This window comes from Ascaphus truei, chromosome 3, assembly GCF_040206685.1.
Source record: "Ascaphus truei isolate aAscTru1 chromosome 3, aAscTru1.hap1, whole genome shotgun sequence".
Taxonomy (NCBI): Eukaryota; Metazoa; Chordata; class Amphibia; order Anura; family Ascaphidae; genus Ascaphus; species Ascaphus truei.
The window spans coordinates 229799033-229820247 of record NC_134485.1 but is presented as its reverse complement, the minus strand read 5'-3'; the positions used below and the strand labels follow the sequence as shown (position 1 = coordinate 229820247).

The 21215-nt window shown below is 41.4% G+C and overlaps 1 protein-coding gene across 16 annotated transcripts in view; it reads right to left on the bottom strand.

The window, feature by feature from the left end:
- DMD (dystrophin) overlaps window positions 1–21215 on the bottom strand; it is a 2761517-nt gene that overhangs the window by 1554536 nt on the left and 1185766 nt on the right. For all 16 annotated transcript variants that reach the window (XM_075590265.1, XM_075590266.1, XM_075590270.1 and 13 more), the window contains 2 exons: window positions 20698–20785; window positions 14770–15011 (listed from right to left, as the gene is read on the bottom strand). In XM_075590265.1, the coding sequence (XP_075446380.1) occupies window positions 14770–15011; window positions 20698–20785 (330 nt within the window). The remainder of the gene's footprint in view (window positions 1–14769; window positions 15012–20697; window positions 20786–21215) is intronic.

Sequence of the window (21215 nt, the reverse complement as noted above, 5' to 3'; positions counted from 1 at the left end):
GGATCTGAGTTTGTCCTGAGTGAGGATCTATAGCTGTGCAGGCAGTCTAGCTGTGGCATTTCAGCAAGCTGTGTTCATGTCTGGGAGGACACGCCATTCCTCACAGACCCTCCAATGACTTCAGCGCTCTAAGCAGATGAGTTTTGATTCTGGTTTATATTGTTTAGTGTTATACTTGTGTCATATTGCAATACACTGTTTGTATTTAGTGCGACCTAAGTGGACTAAAAGTTTGGACTTATGAAGGTGTTATTGCCAATCTTCTTTATGAATTACCACATCATCTAGGTTGGCAGCTGCATGTGGTTTCAAAATTGTATCCATCAGTCTTTGGAATGTTGCAGGGAACCCATATAGGCCAAAAGGTACACCTTGTATTGAAAGAGACCATATGGGGCTGAGAAGGCCGTTTTTTCTTTTTCCCTTTCTGTGAGGGGAACGTACCAGTACCATTTTGTTAGGTCTCTGTACCAGCTCATCGACCCTAGGCATAGAAAACGTTTTAGTACTAAAATAATAGGGCTGCTCCACACACTTTGGGATTCTTCAATCACGCTGAGGTCTATCATCTTTTTTACCTCTGAATTTATACCCTCTCTTTTGGCCTCTGGGATTCCATAGGGTTTAAGGTTAACTCAAACTCCAGGTTCAGAGACTAGGTCATGTTCAATTACCTTAGTTCTACCTGGCTTTGTAGAGAAGACTTCTTTGTTTCTCTTCACTAGGTTCTTAACCTCTCATTTCTGGTGAACGGACATTGTTTAAGCTATACTAACCTCCGGGTCATTTTCCACATTATCCGATTGACCTGGGATTTCTAGGGCTAACAATACCTCTCTACTGTATATTTCCAGGGTTTAAGTTTACATGGTAAATATGTTCAGATTTTCTCCTACCTGGCTTGTTTACTTTTTAATTCACCTCCCCGACTCTTCCCAGGACCTCATATGGCCCATGCCACTTGGCGAAGAATTTACTCTCTAAAGTTGGAAATAAAACTAGCACCCTATCCCCTGGATTAAAAATCCTGACCCTAGTCCTCTTATTATAAGCAGTTCTATGTGTTTCTTGGGCTTTTTCCATGTGTTTCCTTACTATGGGTAGGATAGAAGCTATGCGGTCCTGCATCTGAGCCACATGTTCTATTACACTTCTGTGTGTTGTAGCCTTGTGTTCCTGGGCATCATTAGCTATATCTAGTAAGCCCCTTGTGTATAAGCCATACAATAGTTCAAAGAGAGAGAAGCCTGTGGATGAGTGGAGAACTTCCTTAATAGTAAATAAAAGGTACAGCAATAAAAAAAATCCCATTTTTTCCCATCTTTATCAACTGCATGGTGTAACATGGTTTTTAGGGGTTTATTAAATGATTCTACTGAATCATCTGTCTGTGGATGATAAACTGAGGTTCTGAGGTGTTTCATTTTTAGAAGTTTGCATAACTCTTTTCTTACTTGGGATATAAATGGGGCCCCCTGGTCAATTAAGATCTCTTTAGGAATTCCCAACCAGCTAAACAGAAACATTAACTCTTTTACTTTGTTTTTTGTAGATGTGTTACATATGGGAATTGCCTCAGGATCTAATATTAGCAATATATGCTGGTGTCCCCTCGCAGATTGTATTAGATCCATAGCGATCTGAAAAAACAGTATTTCTATTTTAGGTAGGGGTACAAACAGGCTACAGTATGCTTTAAACAGGACAGTGATCTGAGATTCTGGGCATGAGGAACAATCATTTCAAATTTTCGGCATTAGTCCAGGCCAAAAAAAACTTTGAAGAACCTTTTCTTTTGTCTTTTCTGCACCCGTCCATGGGTGACTATGTGCAAGGTATAATACAGTATTTCAAAATGTCTGTGAGATTAACAACTGTTTAGTTATAGTGGAATTCCTCCTATCGACTCGATATACCAGGTCATTATCTACCTCAAAATAAGGGTAGGGAAGTGATGTGTCTGGTTGGCTATGGGTACTATACTTGTCCTGTATATTCCCCAATTTGCCTCAACTATCATGGGATCTTCCCACTAGGCCCTGTTAAAACTTCCAGGACTGACTGCTGGGTCAGCAAAGGTCTTATCCTGTTTTAGTGTGCTAGACGGTTTTTCATTATCCTGACTTGGGGTATTCCCTACCAATTTTACTTTATGTCTGACGCACTTATTCCCAAAATCTGTTATTTGTATTACAGTATTCATTATTTATATGATTGTCATGTGTATTACTACTGTGCAGTGTTATGAACATTATTGGCGCAATATAAATAAAGACATACATACTGTGATAGCATCACTGTCCTCTGGGGCTGAATAGGGCAGCTATAGGACTTCTGCAGCACACAGAGTTAATCATCCAAAGAGAAAAGCAGCAGCTGAAGCTAATAAGCCTGCTGTGAATGAGGAAGTGTTTTAATAGACACAGGAAGCTGCCAGACAGAGAGACTGTTTTCCCAGAGAAGGGGGGAAATAGAAGTGCTCCCCAGCTGCTGAAGCTGGTTACAGAGGACCTACAAGGAGAGTTTCTCTGGGCTCAGGTGGGGCCGAGATCCCCTAAAAAGGAAAGGACGCAAGGCATGTGCTGAAGCAGTGACGTCTGCTGCATAAGGACTAAAGAAGTAAAACCCTTATTTTTGTATGCAGAGACTGTTACATTGGTGTACAGTTAGGTCCGGAAATAATTGGACACTGATAAAAGTTTTGTTATTTCGTATGTGTACCAAATTAAATTCAAGTTACAGTTAACTAATGAATATGGGCTTAAAGTGCAGTCTATCAGCTTTAATTTGAGGGTATTCACATCCAAATTGAAGAAAGGGTTTAGGAATTACATCTCTTTTTCAAGGGACAAAAAGTAATTGGACAATTGACTCAAAAGCTGTTTCATGGACAGAAGTGGGCTATTCCTTTGTTATTTCATCATCAGTTAAGCAAGTAAAAGGCCTGGAGTTGATTCCAGGTGTGGCATTCACATTTGGAAGCTGTTGCTGTGAACCCACAATATGCGGTCAAAGGAGCTTTCAATGCAAGTGAAACAGGGCTTCCTTAGGCAGCAAAAAAAAGCACAAAATCCATCAGAGAGATAGCAGGAACATTAGGAGTGGCCAAATCAACAGTTTGGTACATTCTGGAAAAAAAAAAACGCACTGGTGAGCTCTGCAACACAAAAAGGCCTGGACGTCCACGGAAGACAACAGTGGTGAATGATCATAGGATCCTATCCATGGTAAAGAAAAACCCCTTCACAACATCAAGACAAGTTATGAACACTCTCCAGGAGGTAGGCATATCATTATCCAAGTCTATCATAAAGAGAAGACTTAACAAGAGCAAATACAGAGGGTTCATCACAAGGTGCAAACCATTCATAAGCCTCAAGAATAAAATGGCCAGATTAGACTTTGCCAAACAATATCTAAAAAAGCCAGCCCAGTTCTGGAACAGCATTCATTGGACAGATGAAACTAATATCAACCTGTACCAGAATGATGGGAAGAACAAAAGTATGGAGAAGGCTTGGAACAGCTCATGATCCGAAGCATAACACATCATCTGTAAAACACGGTGGAGGCAGTGTGATGGCATGGGCATGCATGGCTTACAATGGCACTTGGTCACTAGTGTTTATTGATGATGTGACAGAAGACAGAAGCAGCCGGATGAATTCTGAAGTGTATAGGGATATATTGTCTGCTCAGATTCAGCCAAATTCAGTGAAGTTGATTGGATGGCGCTTCACTCTACAGATGGACAATGACCCAAAACATACTGCGAAAGCAACCCAGGAGTTTTTTAAGGCAAAAAAGTGGAATATTCTGCAATGGCCGAGTCAATCACCTGATCTCAACCCGATCGAGCATGCATTTCACTTGCTGAAGAAAAAACTTAAGGCAGAAAGTTTTACAAACAAACAACAACTGAAGACAGCTGCAGTAAAGGCCTGGCAAAGCATCACAAAGGAAGAAACCCATTGTTTGGTGATGTCCATGCGTTCCAGGCTTCAAGCAGTCATTGCCTGCAAAGGATTCTCGACAAAGTATTAAAAATTAACATTTTATTTATGATTGTGTTAATTTGTCTAATTACATTTGAGCCCCTGAAATAAGGGGACTGTGTATGAAAATGGTTGCAATTTCTAAACGTTTCATACAATATGTTTGTTCAACCCCTTGAATTAAAGCTGAAAGTCTGCACTTCTATTGAATCTCGCTTGTTTCATTTAAAATCCTTTGTGGTGGCGTACAGAGCCAAAATTTTGAAAATTGTGTCAGTGTCCAATTATTTTCGAACCTAACTGTATATGCCAGGGCATGTTTTAGCTGGGAACCAGTATAGTTAGCCAGAGGTCTTTAGAGAGGACTGAAGACAAGTGAGTTAGTTTCCCTAACGGGAATAGGATTTTATTTTATTATTTGTTTTGATTTAAAGGAACGGTGGGCCTGGAATATGATTTAATCCCTGTAAATAAAACCCCTGCAGTTAAACTTTATACAGTGTTTCCGGCCTTAACTTGGGCCAAAAGAGACTGCAACGTGGTGTGGGTATCACAATATGGTGGAGTTTAATGCATGCAGTTAATACGGCGCCGAGCAGTGGAACCTGTAGGTTTGCAAATAAATGCGGGGATTTAAAATGGCCGCCCAACTAAAGTGAAAAGCAAGTTAAGTCTGCCCCATCGGGTATGAAAGGATTGATATGCTGTATAAAGATAATGCCATACGCAAGTGTTGAGTGTAAAGTCTGCCCCGTCGGGTATCAAGAATTGAGGAAAAAGCACCTCCAATAGGTCAAGTTGAAGAATACACCTGAAGGTAGAAAATGGAGGATACAATGTGTTTTATGTGTAATGTGCCTAGCTACACAAAACAATGTCCTTTCAGGAATGGCTACCCCGGCTTGGTCCCGCAAAAGAACCGCACCAGAAATATTTATGGTGTGAAAAGCTGGACCACACCAAAAACTGTCCCTTTAGGCTGGATGAGGATGATGACTATGACGATGACAATGACGATGATGACGACTCCTCCTACAGGGCCCCACGAAAAGGACAGTCTCTATTTTCAGTAGAAGCACCAGAAAATTTTTACCCTGTGTATTCCGGAAGGCATGGGCCAGAGAAGACCAGAGATGAGCTACAGCCCAGAACATTTGGCGCAATAGTTACAGGAATGACATGAGATGATAAAGGCTACCGCCATATACAGAGAGACGAGCGATTTCAGAGAAAATAAATACTGACTGGAAACTATACTATGAGATGTCCCAGAAAGATGTACAAAACTTCATCACAGAGTTAGACGTTTCTAAGCAAGAGGCTCGTGCGCTCAAAGCAGAGCTGGAACTCTCATGCCATGAGCTCTACGCTTTCAGTACAGAGGTCTGTGAATTGAAGGATGCTGAGGAAGAGATCCTGATTCGTTTAGAGACGGTAAAAAGCACAAATACAAGTCTGAGACAGAAAAATTCAGACTTGACTGACCAGATTAGTGAAGGTGATAAGAAGCTTCATCAAGCAGAAAAAGTGAAGAAGCAATTGATCCAGAAAAAGTTAAAAGTGCAGGAAGCACTACAGAGTGCAGTGATAGGGCTGCAAGAAGAATGTGTCTCCCTGGAGCAGCAAACACATGCAGCGCACCTACGGCAGAGCCATCTTCAAGAGCTACGTGGAAGTCTGCAAGCAGCCAAGGAGAAGCAACGCGTTCTACAGGAAGCAAGTGTCCAGGCTGCTAACCAAGTACAAGTGCTACAGGAACAGCTGAGTAACCAGTATGTCCCCACAGAGAAGCATGAGGATCTGAAGACCACACTGAGTGGCACCAGAGCGACGCTAGAGGCTGAGCTTAGATGCCAGGTGACTCTGTATGAGAGGCAGTGGGAGAAGGTCGATAAACTGGAGCAAGAGCTGGAGAAGCAGAGAGGCAGCTCCATCCCCTTGAGTCAGGAGAAAGAGGCCTGGAAAACAGAAGCAGTGACGATCCTAGCGGCAAAAACTGCAGAGCTCCAAAAGATGAAGGAGGCACTGATGCAAACCCAAAGCAAGCACCGGGAAGAGGTGAAGTCCCTGAAAGAGGACTTGCAGGATCAAACTGAAGAACTCCAGATCCAGTTTACTGGGTGCAAGATACAGCACGCACAGAGGAAGGAGTTGTCCGTCCGCCAGGTGGCTTGCCTGACATTGCGCTATGAAACCATGATGGCCGATACTGCAAGCAGCTGGAACACACGGCCAATGAGAGGGCCCGACTGCTGCTTGAGCTGGACAAGGTCCGGGAGGAGCACCGGCAGCTGCAGGTCAGAAATTGAGGAAAATAAACAGATTTAAGCCTTGCTCTGAGTCTGCTAGGGGATGTGGAATCGCGACTCAACGCCAAAGAAGCTGAACTAGCAGCTGCACTGAATGGAAAAAGAAATACAGAAGGACAGCTTCAAGTCTTGGGTAAGGACATGAGTCTGAGTGTGCTGGCCGCAAGATGGCAGAAAAACAAAAGAGTGACGAGGACGAGACACTTGAGGCCCTAAAGACTGAGTGTGATGCTATGTTGGACTTTACTGCTGCCCAGCAGGAGGTTTCTCAGCTGAAGTAGGAGAAAAAAGCATTGGCCCGGCCCACACGTCTGTATCCCATGGAAACGAATGCCCATGAAGACAACGGTACAGTGAGAGCTGGGGACACCACTGAATTGAAAAACAAGATTACAAAGTTTGAACCGCCTGAGCAAGTGAGGCGCTCCAGGAAGCGTGACTGCAATACCTTTGCAGTACTACAGTCTACTTTCCACAAGGCATGGAATGGGAAGACCAAGTTGCGATGGAGTAGCACAGTAGGATTTTTTACTATAAGGGCAGCCACTGTGAAGAGACAGTCGTGAATGGGACGGAAGTGTGTCCGCTATCGTAAGATGAGAAAGATCTCAAAGATTGTCCAGCAACACTCCCAACGGAGTAAGTTAAGGAGTCAAGACAAAGGCCCAAGCCTACGAGTCGGCCGACTGTAATAGAAAGGCGCCATCGGCTGCATTTCGGGTTAATAATAATCCCACCCAAGTTGAAGTACTGAAAATAAATGGTGTGGAACCACCACTGAAGGTATGCTGATGGAGAAAGGTCCAAAAGCCATCACCGCTGAAGCGGAGTTGCTGTCTTCACAAGAGAAGGCCAAAACGTCACTGGCGAGTGAACACAATGAGCTGACCAAGGTAAAGGCTCCTCTACAGGGTAAGGGAGACTCTGAGCACAAGAGGAGGAAGAGGACAGAGATGGATCTTCAGGATAGGCAGATCAAGGTCACAAAGCGGCATAGAGTCCTGGCAGAGAGAGCTAATAGACCGCAGGATGCTCAGGAACCTTTGCAAGAAGAGACAGAACAAAATGGAGCTTTAACTTTAAACTCAAACTGGCACAAGACAAAGAGGAAGCGAGGTACCAGTTTGCAGGCCAAGAAGGCCTAGTACTTGCCCCGAAGAAAAAAAAGTCTTCAACTGGAAGGCAAGGAAAAAGAAGAGATGGATGGCAAACATCTCTGACAGAGGCTGGTGCACAGGAATAGTGCACAGGCCACTCAAAGGACAATGTTTCGCTGGGGGAGGGATATGTGATACCATCACTGTCCTCTAGGGGCTAAATAGGGCAGTTATAGGACTTTTGCAGCACACAGAGTTAATCCTCCCAAGAGAAAAACAGCAACTGAAGCTAATCAGCCTGCTCTGATTGAGTGTTTTAAAAGACACAGGAAGCTGCCAGACAGAGAGACTGAGTATCCCAGAGAAGGGGGGAGATAGAAGTGCTCCCCAGCTGCGGAAGCTGGTTACAGAGGACCTACAAGGAAAGTTTCTCTGAGCTCAGGTGGGGCCGAGTTCCCCTAAGAAGGAAAGGACGCAAGGCCTGTGCTGAAGCAGTGATGTATGCTCCATAAGGACTAAAGATAACCAAAATCCTTATTTGTGTATGCAGAGACTGTGTTACATTGGTGTATATGCAAGGGCATTTAACTAATAAATGGTATTAACAAAATCTATTTTATTTGTTACAAATGTAGTAAAGATCTACCGTAACAGATCTACCTAAACGAGGGATGAAAGAATAACACAGGACAGATTAGAATGAGTAGAATGTGAGGTGCAGTACAAATAATGCAAAGAAGAAGCAGAGAAGAGAGAGTGTAGAAAAGAATAACAAGGGAATCAATACAAATCTATTGTTATAATTTAAGTTTAAATATGTCAGATAATCTGTTCAATTTTGTTTTTTTATTGAAGTATAGGTAGTTATTTGCACACCCAATGTAAGTACCAGAATATGCCAGTGGGTTTAATGCTGGCATTGGTCTCCAAATGAGCTATAGTTCCCACCTATTGGATGAGAAGTGAGTGAGTAATACAGTTTTGCTTAAAATATATTGTATAACCTAGCCATATAGAGAATTCAGAGGTATAACACACTACATTCTCTGCCAAAATGTTCTTATCAATATGTTTTCTTGACTTGATCAGTGCCACTGATCATGAAGTTCAAGAAACATTCATTAAATTAAAGTTTATTCCAAGTAATATAAGCTTCTCCAGATATGTCATGCAACTAATCTTTGAAACCATTATTTTGTCAATTTTCAGGAAATACAGCTAGTGGTAGAATGCTTCATTGTTTAAACTCTGTTACTGCAGCACAAAATACAGTGGTGACCGGCAAAACTGGCAACAAAAGCTAAATTATATGTGATGAAGTCATAGAACTTGTCTGAGTCTATATTGATTTCAGTGTTAAAGAGCAATCCCATATGGGAATCTTTTACCTGAACTGGGGGTTTCCCTGACTTCTTAGAATAACAAGAGCGACAAACCTGAAGTCCCCTGGGTAAACTGGATGTTTCAAAATGGCCACAGGTTCAAGGTTCACTCCCATAACCAATCGAAAATGGACATTTCAGATTTCTATTGGTGACCCCATAGCCATGTTATGTCTTCTGGTTCAGGTAAGAAAAACAAAAAAAAAATCCCAGAGGTGATTGCTGCTTTAAATGTTCAGACTCTCCTAGGACCAAAATGAGCTTATAGTGATGTTCTTAAGGTGTTACATTTTGATGATAAATATATATATATATATATAAAAAAGAAGAAAAAAAAAGAAAAAAACAACACTTGTATTCACTAACCTTTGATATGTTTTATTCACACTGCAATCCTAGGTCAACTGCCACTGTCTTTAATGGCAGATAATACAGGACTACTGTGTGATAACCCGTATCAGGGTTAGTGAATCTTCTCCTAAAGTTAGGTAAGTGAAAATTGTGAAGGTGTTTGTTAGTAGTTGTTCCAGATCAACCAAGATTCATTAAGTTAATTAAAATGGTATAAACCTAACTTGACGTCACATTAACACCAACAGCATACCGTATCTTCAAAGGACAAAAGATGTAATGTTAAGCCATGTTTTCTACAGTAAAGTGTATGGTGTCAACTATAACGGATGCTATATAAATAATGATACACATACATGACAGGTTTTCTCAAAGTGCCGCAATGAGTTCTGGGGCACAACTTTCCCAAATTTATTTGTGGAATTAACTGCCAATCACTTCAAGTCCAGGCAAATGATGCCCCAGAATTCTTTGCGGCACTACAGTATGACTCTTACATTTCAGTAGTGGGGGAGGGTATGTAGGCCTCCCGAGTGGTGGGTGAGGTTGGGTTAACCCCTTAATGACTAGCGGTTAATAACCGCTATGGTGATTAAGGGGTTAGGGGACATTACATTGGCTGTTTTTATTCTTGTTTATGTTTTGCAGCATCGGAGGGGGCATGGACGGTTATGAAGATGAGGATGGCCTTCATCGTGGCAGCCGGACATGGGTGAGTGCAATATGTATTTATTGTTCTTTATGTATTTAAAATGGGCACATTCACTATTATCCATATGTGGATAATAGTAATTTTGCACATTATTGTACTGTACTGTATGTGTTAGGTGGGGGGGGGGGTATTTATTGTAAAGTATTTGTGTTGTTGGATTTTTGGGGGGGGGGCACAGAATTGGAACTGCAGGCCTGCGGGGAACACCCGAGGACCACCGCCAGTCACTAGTATCATTGCTGTGCATCCCAAAAATGTAATATATGTAATGGGGGTATAGGGGTTGTTGGGGGCACAGGGGGTGTATGTTGTTTATTGCAATGTTTATTGGGGGCAATTGTCCCCAATAAACATGCTATTATGCCTTAACCCATTCATTGCCTTAGCGGCTATCCGCTATGGTAATGAAGCAGCATTAATGTATTTTAATAATATTGTGCGGGAGCCCCCTGAGCTGAACCACATTGATTTGTGGCTCAGGGACCCCCTGCTTCCCAAGTTACAGGCCCTGGTATGGGGCATCGGAGGCCAATGTCGCTGCCATCTTTATACACTGGCGACACACTTTATTCGAGCTCGGCTAGTCCCACGAATTCGGGTATACCCGGGTGTATTGAGGTTTGTGACTGTTTTCTGCCCGAGTGCATTGAGTTATTTTCCGGCAGGGATTGAAGCATTTTATTCCCGCTGGCTGCAATACTGCACAGTACATATATATATACTGCATTACAATTCATGAATTTATGCCATCTGGTAGACACGCGAAGCATTGCAGCCTATTAAATCCTAATCATTATCATTTAACAGATCAGCCGCCCGTCAGCCAGGCATGAACCCAGGCTGGGAAGGCAAATGCAACGGGGCTTGTCAGAGGTGAGGAGCGGCGCATTCCAGGTATCTGCCAGGTACATACCGGGTATTTGCTCGAATAAAGTGTGTCGGTGCAGTAGCGTCCAAGACGCGACGTGGGCTCTATAAAGATGGCGGCAACACTGGCACCCGATAACCCATACCGGGGCCTGTAACTTGGGAAGCAGGGGGTCCCTGATCCACAAATCAATGCGGTTCAGCTCAGGGGACCCCCTGCTCCCGTACACTATTATTAAAAATACATTAATGATGCTTCATTACCATAACAGATAGCCGCAAAGGTAAGGAATGATTGTTTATTTATATGTGTGTTTTACTCATAGTGTAGATGTGCAGAGGGTCTCCGGAGCTGAACCACTTTGGTTTTAGGTCCGGGGACCCCCTGCTTCCCAAGATACAGGCACCTTTATGGGGTGCCGGTATCCCTCTGCTTTGTTTACATTCCGCGGTCACGTGATCGGGACATTTAAATGCAGAGGGATACCGGCACCTCATAAAGGGGCCTGTATCTGGAGAAGCAGGGGGTCCCCGGACCTGAAACCAATGCGGTTCAGCTCCGGAGACCCCCTGCACATCTGCACTATGAGTAAAAATTGTTTTGATATATTTTTATTCTTGCCGATGTTTGCGCAGAGCGAGCGGCAGATCTCTTTCTGCTGCAAACACATATCGGCAGGGGACGGCGTATCGCCAGGTTATCGGGAGACAGACTGTTTCGCCACCGGCTACTCAGCGTTTTGCTTTCGCAGTGATTCGCCAGGGATTCGGCCCTTCCTTCCTGAATACTGCGAGGGCAAATCGCCAAAATCATGCCAATATTGAACCCCTGCCGAGAGCACTTTTTTTGTGCTTACTGCATGAGGCCCTAGGTATTTATTCTCCTTACTCCCAGCCCAGTTTGTGTGGCAAATAAGAAAAGCCCACTGGCTTAAACTTGTATCCAACTACTGGGAAAGTCTTGGCTAAAGTATGTATATATAGTATATATATATATGACCTGCATAGCGGTTATGCCGTGATGTGGCTGCAGGCTTATAATACTTTGGCCAAAGGGTTTAACTAAATGACCCTTACTTATGAGAATACTAACATTGACGTATTTAACTATGCATTTGGTCACATTGGATGTAGCTTTGGGTATTTTTGTATTTTGTTGTATACATTTGGTAATGCTCAGTAGCAGTCCTTTTGAGAGATATATATATATATATATATATATATATATATATATAACAACATTACCATTCTCACGTCCGGTAAAGGAAGACTGCACTCAGATCAGTAAAAGCAAAAAAGTCTGTATTAGGCATCAGTACAAAATGAACAGGCCGCCCAATCCGACATTTTGTTCCGGAGTGGAAACTTTCTCAAGGCACCCCCCTTTATATATATATATGATGTGGTGGGTTCTGGGGTTAGAGCTTGCTGGGATTGTGTGTTCAGTATATAGGGGGATTCTGGGGTTAGAGTTTGCTGGGATTGTGTGTTCAGTATATAGGGAGGTTCTGGGGTTAGAGCTTGCTGGGATTGTGTGTTCAGTATATAGGGAGGTTCTGGGGTTAGAGCTTGCTGGGATTGTGTGTTCAGTATATAGGGAGGTTCTGGGGTTAGAGCTTGCTGGGATTGTGTGTTCAGTATATAGGGAGGTTCTGGGGTTAGAACTTGCTGGGATTGTGTCAGTATATAGGGAGGTTCTGGGGTTAGAGCTTGCTGGGATTGTGTGTTCAGTATATAGGGAGGTTCTGGGGTTAGAACTTGCTGGGATTGTGTGTTCAGTATATAGGGAGGTTCTGGGGTTAGAGCTTGCTGGGATTGTGTGTTCAGTATATAGGGGGGTTCTGGGGTTAGAGCTTGCTGGGATTGTGTGTTCAGTATATAGGGGGGTTCTGGGGTTAGAGCTTGCTGGGATTGTGTGTTCAGTATATAGGGAGGTTCTGGGGTTAGAGCTTGCTGGGATTGTGTGTTCAGTATATAGGGGGGTTCTGGGGTTAGAGCTTGCTGGGATTGTGTGTTCAGTATATAGGGAGGTTCTGGGGTTAGAGCTTGCTGGGATTGTGTGTTCAGTATATATAGAGGTTCTGGGGTTAGAGCTTGCTGGGATTGTGTGTTCAGTATATATAGAGGTTCTGGAGTTAGAGCTTGCTGGGATTGTGTGTTCAGTATACAGGTAGGTTAAAAGAATTGCACAAAAAAAACAGGGCAAGATTGCAAGATATGCAGTTGGTTAAAACATTACTGCACCACCTTATTATTCTAGTGGGGAAAAGAAGGACCACACCTACCTGACATAATTGGAGTATTGTATTTCAATAACACCAACAATCAATGTTGTTTTAATGTTTAAATCAATGCAAACGCTATCTGTGTGATGCAGATGTTGCAGTGGAGAAAGGGTGGAGGGGGAGCTTTCATGCTGTCTGAAAATAACAATTTAATTTTTATTTTTAAAGAGGTTAAGCCTAGGCTTTTTATTGATCAAATTAAACACCATTCATCCATTTTTAATTTATAGTAAATAATACATCACAGTGTTTCCACTTCACACATAGCTGTGTACTGTTGTAGCTGAAACTCACGTTTTCCTGATTAAGCACAGCCCTTCATAAACGAGCTTCCGAGAAGTGCTCACAGCTACGGCATCTCATGAATGCTAAGTCTCACATAAACAAAGGTTGCTAAATAATTGTGTTAATGGTGTTGTACAGTATGCCATTTCCTATAGGCTTCTGTGTATATTGTGGCAACATGTAGTTTGCTATAAATCATATTCATGCCTAGGCAGCTGGTGCACATTTGGACAGAATACAATTGGTTATTAGAAAAAGATTCAACACTTCTTCCTATGTAATGTTTTATCTAGTAGAATGACACTCTAATCAACACTTGGTTACCTAAGATGCTCTCCCATCCATTTCTTTTTACAAACCCTCTCACATTTTATGTGAATTAGTGTAAACAAACCCAAAACAAATCAATGTTGCTAAACTTGGACTGGGGGTGAACAGAAGAAAAATACAATAAAATCAGCAGAGTAATGATTTAATTTAAAGTGTAATGCAGCATAATACAGTTTACATTCGCCTCACACCTGAAATGTGTTCTCAATTAATTTTTTTCTTTCCACTTGGGTGGTTTTGTCATATGATCAACTCTAAACACAAATGCAATACACAGGGTTGATAAAATGTATTAAAGAAGCAATTTCCCCTTTTCGTTTCCTTTTTGGCCCCCCATTTTTTTTTACGGTTAGGAAGCAGAGGATTTTAGGAGCTGAACCGCATTCACTTCAGAGCCAGGGACCTCCTGGTTCCTGAGATACTTCACATAGCATCGCAGCCCCCTGCAGGGTAAACAAAATGGCGTTTAAATATCTCGCTTTATGTGGGTCAATAGGGAGCGGATTCACGACTTCCTATTGGCCTGCATGACGCGGGCATTTAAAAAGCCAGGATGTAACCACCGGCACCTTTCCAGGTAAATATCTTGTAAACTAGTGGGTCCCCAGAGCTGAAACAAACTTCCCACCTATATAAAAAGAGGACTACTACATTAAAAGAAAAACATAGTAGTCTGTATCATATCTGTGTGGTAGCTGAGAATTGCAGCTAAAACTAATGTATCTACTGTAACTGTATACATTGCTATAATTTCCAATGTTTGCTCTATTAATACACATTATATGTGAATAACAAAGCCAAGGTGATGGATATGGTGTAATTTAGCTTGTCTTATCTAATTTGTCAGGAAATGGTGAATTATAATGGTTTGAAAATACCATAGAGATAAATAATAGAGTCATATGAAAAAACAATACAATTATTGAGTTGCAGAAAGAGGGATTATAAAAAAAAAAAAAAAAAAGTAGTACTGTACATAGATCCCAACAAAAAATGCAGAATAGTGTTATCAGCACTTACTGTATATCCCCTCAATAGGTATTCATCCCAATTCATGCCTTTGGGAGAGGCATGGTGTTTTTCTCAAAAAGGCAAAACACAGTTCGACTTATTATGACACAAAATTAGAATACTAAAAAAAAATACATGTTCTCACCTTGCACTTTTCTAACTGTAATTTGGCTGTATCTGCCTCTGTGGCTGGTGTAGTTTGTGCTTTTAGCCAGTTCTCAGCAGTAATTACTGTCTGTTCCAATTGTTGCATCTGGCAATAGAAGGCAATGATGCTATTTTGATATTCCAGCCAGGAGAGTCTTTCACTCAGCAATTGACAGAAGTCAGTCCAGCGGCTGTTCAAATGTTGAGAGGCCTGTTTGATGTTATCTGCATTAAGGCCATCTAGAAAATAAAAATACACACAATAAAAAATAAAAAACTTTTTTTTGCACAGTTCTCTAAAGTCGTTTTATGCCTATACATTTTTCGCACAAATTTTGTCTATTTTGAATAAAAATCATACACATGAAGTGGCTATTTGTTTGAAGTGCTAGTATTTTAATATATAATCAGGTCAGTGATGGCTTTGGGAGCATACTGGTTATTCACATATACAAGTTCAATTCTGTATGTGTACTTCATGGAATAGGAGAAACCTACTGTACCGTCTGCTGCTTTCTTTTCGAAAGAAGAATCAATAATACTGAATAAACATTACAGAAATATAATGTGAATCCTACATGGGATCCAAGCCTCAGCGTGGAATTATCATCAATTAATTCCTTGGTAAGAAACAGCTTAAAAACATAAAAGTTATAAAAGACCCCCAGTCAAGGTGCTGTTAGAAATTAATAATGAAATAGATAAAACGGACACATTTTTTTTTAATTAAATAGAAAAAACTAGGATAAATTACCAAAATGTAAACTGGATGTAGGAAATAGTTTTTTTTTGCCAACTCCAAAATAATATGGAATAAATAAGTGTTATTCTTGATTGCCATTCTAAAACATGTTCATGCAAATTGCAATTTGGACTGCAAGTATGGTACAATAAAAATGCGCGCTGGCCGTCAGACATTTTCTTTAAACTCCTTCTTCAATGCTGCTCTCCATCTCCCATGATCAGTGGGGCTAGAGAAGACTCACACACATAAAGACAAAAGGATGGGTGCGCAGAAAAAAGGAAAAGGAACCACTAAGTGTTCAAAGTATAAAACAATTTATAGTAGCATAAAAGAAAAGTACAAAACTTACGATAAAAAGGATCATATGGATCCAGGTACACCAGGCAGGAAAAAAACCCAAGCAGAAGCTCCGTAGTACAGAGAAAGTCCCCCTCTCCAGATCGCAGTTGGTATGTGCTGAGGGGAAGTTCCAGACCGGCATTCACTTGTATCTCCTGCACTCGTGTAAGCAGTGTTAGGACTGTAGCGTCATCACGTCAGTACCCAGCATGCAAATGGTTTGCCTACGCGTTTCGTGTCACATGGGACACTTCGTCAGGGGTTATACCCCTGGGTACTGACGTGATGACGCTACAGTTCTAACACTGCTTACACGAGTGAAGGAGATACAAGTGGATGCCGGTCTGGAACTTCCCCTAACCACATACCGACTGCGATCCGGAGAGGTGGACTTTCTCTGTACTACAGAGCTTCTGCTTGGGGTTTTTTTCCTGCCTGGTGTACCTGGATCCATATGATCCTTTTTATTGTAAGTTTTTTACTTTTCTTTTATGCTGATGTAGCCAGGTCCTCCGGTACCACCCCTTCTTACCCTGGTACTAGTGGGAGCTGCCGGGGCGGCAGCGGCGCCGGGGACTCCTGGAGGTATTGCCTCAGGGCGCCCCCATGTTATGCGTGATTCGCGCATGCGCAGTAGCGAGATAGTTGCGGCGGCCCCTACAGATAGAGTTGCGCATGCGCAGTGATATAGGAGAGGCGGCCATTTTAGATAGGAGCATCCCCAGCGGTGGCCATTACCAGGGAAGGCTCTGTGTGGGACTACAAGTCCCATGAGCCTCAGGGAGTTGGGATAACAGGTGGTCACAGCAGCCAATTGGGTTGTCAGAACTCTCTGCTCTCTGATTCTGAAACATTCTGCGCGCTGGAGAAAACAGGCAGTTGGTGTCAGTTGGTGCTGGGAGGCAAGGGGAGAGGAGGTGTGTAGTGCAGGGGGTCAGTGACCCACTGAATAGGCTAGAATATTCCCCTAGGCCCCAGCGCAGGCCCTGAGTCACCACCAGCTTGTGGTACTGCAGGGAACAGCCCTAGATAGGGACTTTACCATTTACTGATAGTAGCAGTCAGGGACACCGCATCTTCCTGAGCTACAAAGTGATCTGTAGTTTGGGATCAGACTGCATTGCGGAGTCAAGCCTCGTGAGAGACCTCCCTGACAGTGAGGAACTACTCGTGAGAGACGACGCTGGATCTGCGGATCCTTTTCGAAGTATCAGCGACCGGGTGCTGGAGCGCCCGGCAGGTATTATTATAAAGTGCACCAACACCGGTACCTACAGATGCTGATCCCGCCTTGGGGGGGGGGGGGGTTCTTGGGGACACTAAAGGTTAAGTGACCAAGGGACTGGTCCAGTACATTGGACACAGTGTGGGGTGCACACGGTGGTGGGGGAGGGACACTTGCATAGTGGGTGCACTCTGAAATACTGGTATACAGCTATATCATTCTTATATGTGTATATGTCATTCAAGCTTATAACTGCCATATAAGTGTGTACAGTATGTTCGCTAATGTTATTTCATGCATATGTGTTATTAGGCCCAACGTGTATATATATATATGTTACATATACTTGTGGTTTGTTATTATTGTTCTTGTCCAGGGGAATCTCACATCTAGGGGATCCTGGGCAAGTGGAGGCGCTGCCATTTACTATTGTTGCCCCAGGCTCCCAGTTAGCGGAGGCTCAGATCTCGGTGAGCCAGCAGGTATATATAGCATCAGTAGCCTGTCTAGTCAGCAGGAAAGATGGTTAAACTACTACAAATTGTTTTATACTTTGAACACTAAGTAATTCCTTTTCCTTTTTCTGCACCCCCATCCTTTTGTCTTCGGACTGCAAGTATGACCTAAAATCATTCATAAGCATCACATACTGTTTTAAGCCCAGACCTGTCACAACAAAAATGTGGTAGGGTACATGGTTAAATTATCATAAAATGTTATATATCGATACAGTACACTTTAAAATATATTCTCACATGTTATCCATGTTATTACTGGAAAATAACAATAATAATAATAGTAATAATAATAAAAAGAATCATAACATCTGTACTGCTTATTGCATAGCAATTTCATAGTCTGTCTCTAATCTGTGGTATTTCATAACACATCAGCCTTCAGTTACATGACTACTGTGTTATATGGTCAAAGTCACTATGCTGTATTGAATAACTTACTTTCCAGTCTATGGTTACAGCTACTCATTAGCTCAATATGTTTTTAGCCCTGCGAGACTTTATTCTAATGATCTTACATTGCAGCCTTGCAGGTGGTTTAATTTGTACATTTCAGTTGTATCTTCATATTTTTGGCATCTTATTTTGTACTGCATTGCTACAATTATTAATTTGCTGTTTGTACTGCAATATTGTTTTGTAAAACTAGCTTTATGTCTACAACAGTTTGTCTACTATTCAGGTGTGAAAGCCTGAAACTTACAATGGCATATTAACAATAAGTGAAGACATAAACAACTATAATCCAATGACATTATGCACGCAGGACTTTGCTGAAATATTGAATTGATAAACACATTGTTCTCAAAGGAAATGGGTCATTACCTAAAGTGCATCCATTCATTTTATTGCCTTGTGTACTCAGTATTTGACTGCATAATATATTGGGTGTAAATATTCCTTAATCATACCTTCCATGCAAGTGCACTGGAACTGACACGTTTACAGGCATACCTGTCAAGTGGGCTTATTGTTAAACAGTAAAACCGCAGAAGAATGGTGTCATATTTTTTACATTTTATGCTGCTTGTCTCATAAGGATGTCTTTAATGACACCTAAAAGAAAAGCATAATAAAAGCAAACTCCATCCATTGAGTATGTTATTATCACAAGTTCATTAAACATTAATTTTAAATGCACCTATTCTGAGAGGCTAATTTAGTATTCATGTGGTTAATATATTTTCATATGCTATCAAATTAATTTCAGCTGCTAAAATATGCAATTTGCACCAGGCAAACATTATTTTATGAGTATAAACGGCATTATTCCCATAGTTAGTGTAGTCCTTATTAATGATAAAATGTTATGCAAAAAGAACAACAATCACAGAAATATAAATGAACAGAATAACTGCAAAAAATAATGAAACCAAGTTATTTTTTGGTGAAAATAATACACAAACAAATTGAATCGAAAACATTGCCTGATTAACAATTATTATGTTGAGCTAAAAATAATGAAGTTAAGATTTCCAACGTGAATAATAATTATCAGTCTTCTTGCAGTCTAGATGAGACAACCTATACATATAAGCCAAATTAAATTATTTATTCTATAAAAAGAATAGATTTTCCATTTGTTTAATATTAATCTTGTAGTTTGCATACAAAGCAAAGCAGTACATGTAATCTCTGCATCAGAGAGGTGATTTATTCAGGAATGAATGCTTAATATAAAGAATAGTGTGGCCCTTGAGGCAGAAGGGATGATGTCACCATTAGTGGTATCTTTTACCTGCCCCCTCCAGTTAGCTGCAGAATACCAGTGAATATGGTGATGCTCCTCTACTTACCCTGGGAAATAAGGATTAGTACAGTAGAGGAGAGGAACAGTATTTACATGCTACTGTCATTAAGCAGCTAAGGGAGCAGGGATAAGCTGATACACGCCAGGAACATCTCTGGGGAGAGAGGGAAAGTGGGCTACTCGGGCAGCCAGCGGTTGAGGACTGCAGGTAAAGCCTCCAAGGGCCAGGGGTGAAGCCCCCCGGACGGCCTGTTGCCCGCCAATGGTTTAGCGCATGGGCTATCTTAATTGTAATGTTTGCAATGTTTCAGTAACTACCTTGTTTGAAATCAGGAAGTCCTGGATAAAATGCATGCCCTTTATTCTAAGAAAACCAACTAATAACTCTGGTCTAAAAGTTAGGCTACCTGAGATGGATAAAGGTATCAAACCATTTGTTTTATTTAAACAATCCCAATAATAATTGCATCTGTAAACAATTGGTGCTGTGCTATTTCTCAAGTTCTGCACATGTCGGGAGGCATTGGCATACAGTATTATGACACCAAGATGTTCACGCTCCACAATGAACCCATTGTGAGAAGTTTAAGTTATACAGTAGTACAGTAGGTGGTGAAAACAAGCAGAGTGTTTTCTTGGCACATAGATACTTATGAATCAATAGAAAGCACCAAACACATTTAATGCAATATGTTTTAAGGAAGTTTGCACTGAATTATGGTTTATTTCCTTCCCAAAATAACTAGCCAGTAATATTATCAATGAGGTGTAGCCATTTTTGGACAGAACTAATGGGAAAATAAGATATGAAGATAAGAATCTTCGGGGCAGGACCATTTGATTAATTTGATTAATATCTACTATGATATTAGCTAGCAGTGGTTGGAAATTGCTATCCCATATTTTTGAGAGATTATTTGTAATTTGTATCCCGATATATGTGTTACTATCTTTAGACCATAATAATCTGAATACATTTAATGAGCGTAGTTGGCAATAAACATATATATGTTTGATGCCCTAATGCTATATTACCCTTGTTTACAGCACCTCTAAGATACTGAACTTCTATAATAATGTCTCATGGAAAACGACTTCCTTACATCCTTTGCACGGTACAACATCAAACATTGTAGCAGATGTAGACGCTACTGACAGTGCTGTGTGCAACTTCGCCTGTTCTCAAACTCCCGCTTGTTTAAAACTCACAGGAAAACTTATAATACCTGCTTATATAGGGTACAAAACAATTAGAGTAAAACAAGGATACACCTATCAAAGCTAAAGATGGACACGGCAATTTGTTTATGAAATCCCCAATAAGAGGATCCAAACTAACTATCATTCATTACCATTCAACATCTGTTCCTCCAGGGCTTGCGCATTTCTGTTGGCCTCTTGCAGTTTCCTGTTCTTCTCAGGCCTTTCTCGGTCTATGGCCTGTAGTGTAGAAAACAAATGTAAACAGTGCAAGTTATATTTGAAATATTTTACCAATGAGCAGCTACAAAACAACAATGTAATTTCAAATTACATTGGTATTGGTGACTTCACTTTGCAATTTATAAAAAACAAATTACATGGCCTTCAGTTGTCAGAAAACCAAAATTCAGGGTGAAGCAGAAGAGCCTGTGTGAAGAAGTATTTTTAAAAGCGATTATTGGTATAGATTGATTTTATACTGTATTTGTTATAAATGTAGCACTACTAACTTTCTTCAGGACTCGCAACATAGGTGTTTTGTTGTAGACATGCGATACTAATGTGGCCAGTTTCCACCTTGGGTCCCCGCTGGCTCCGCTTACCTCCGTTGCGGCCGGTGAGCTTGAGCTGAACCGCTCACATGACACTGACGTCCCGCTGCCGTCAC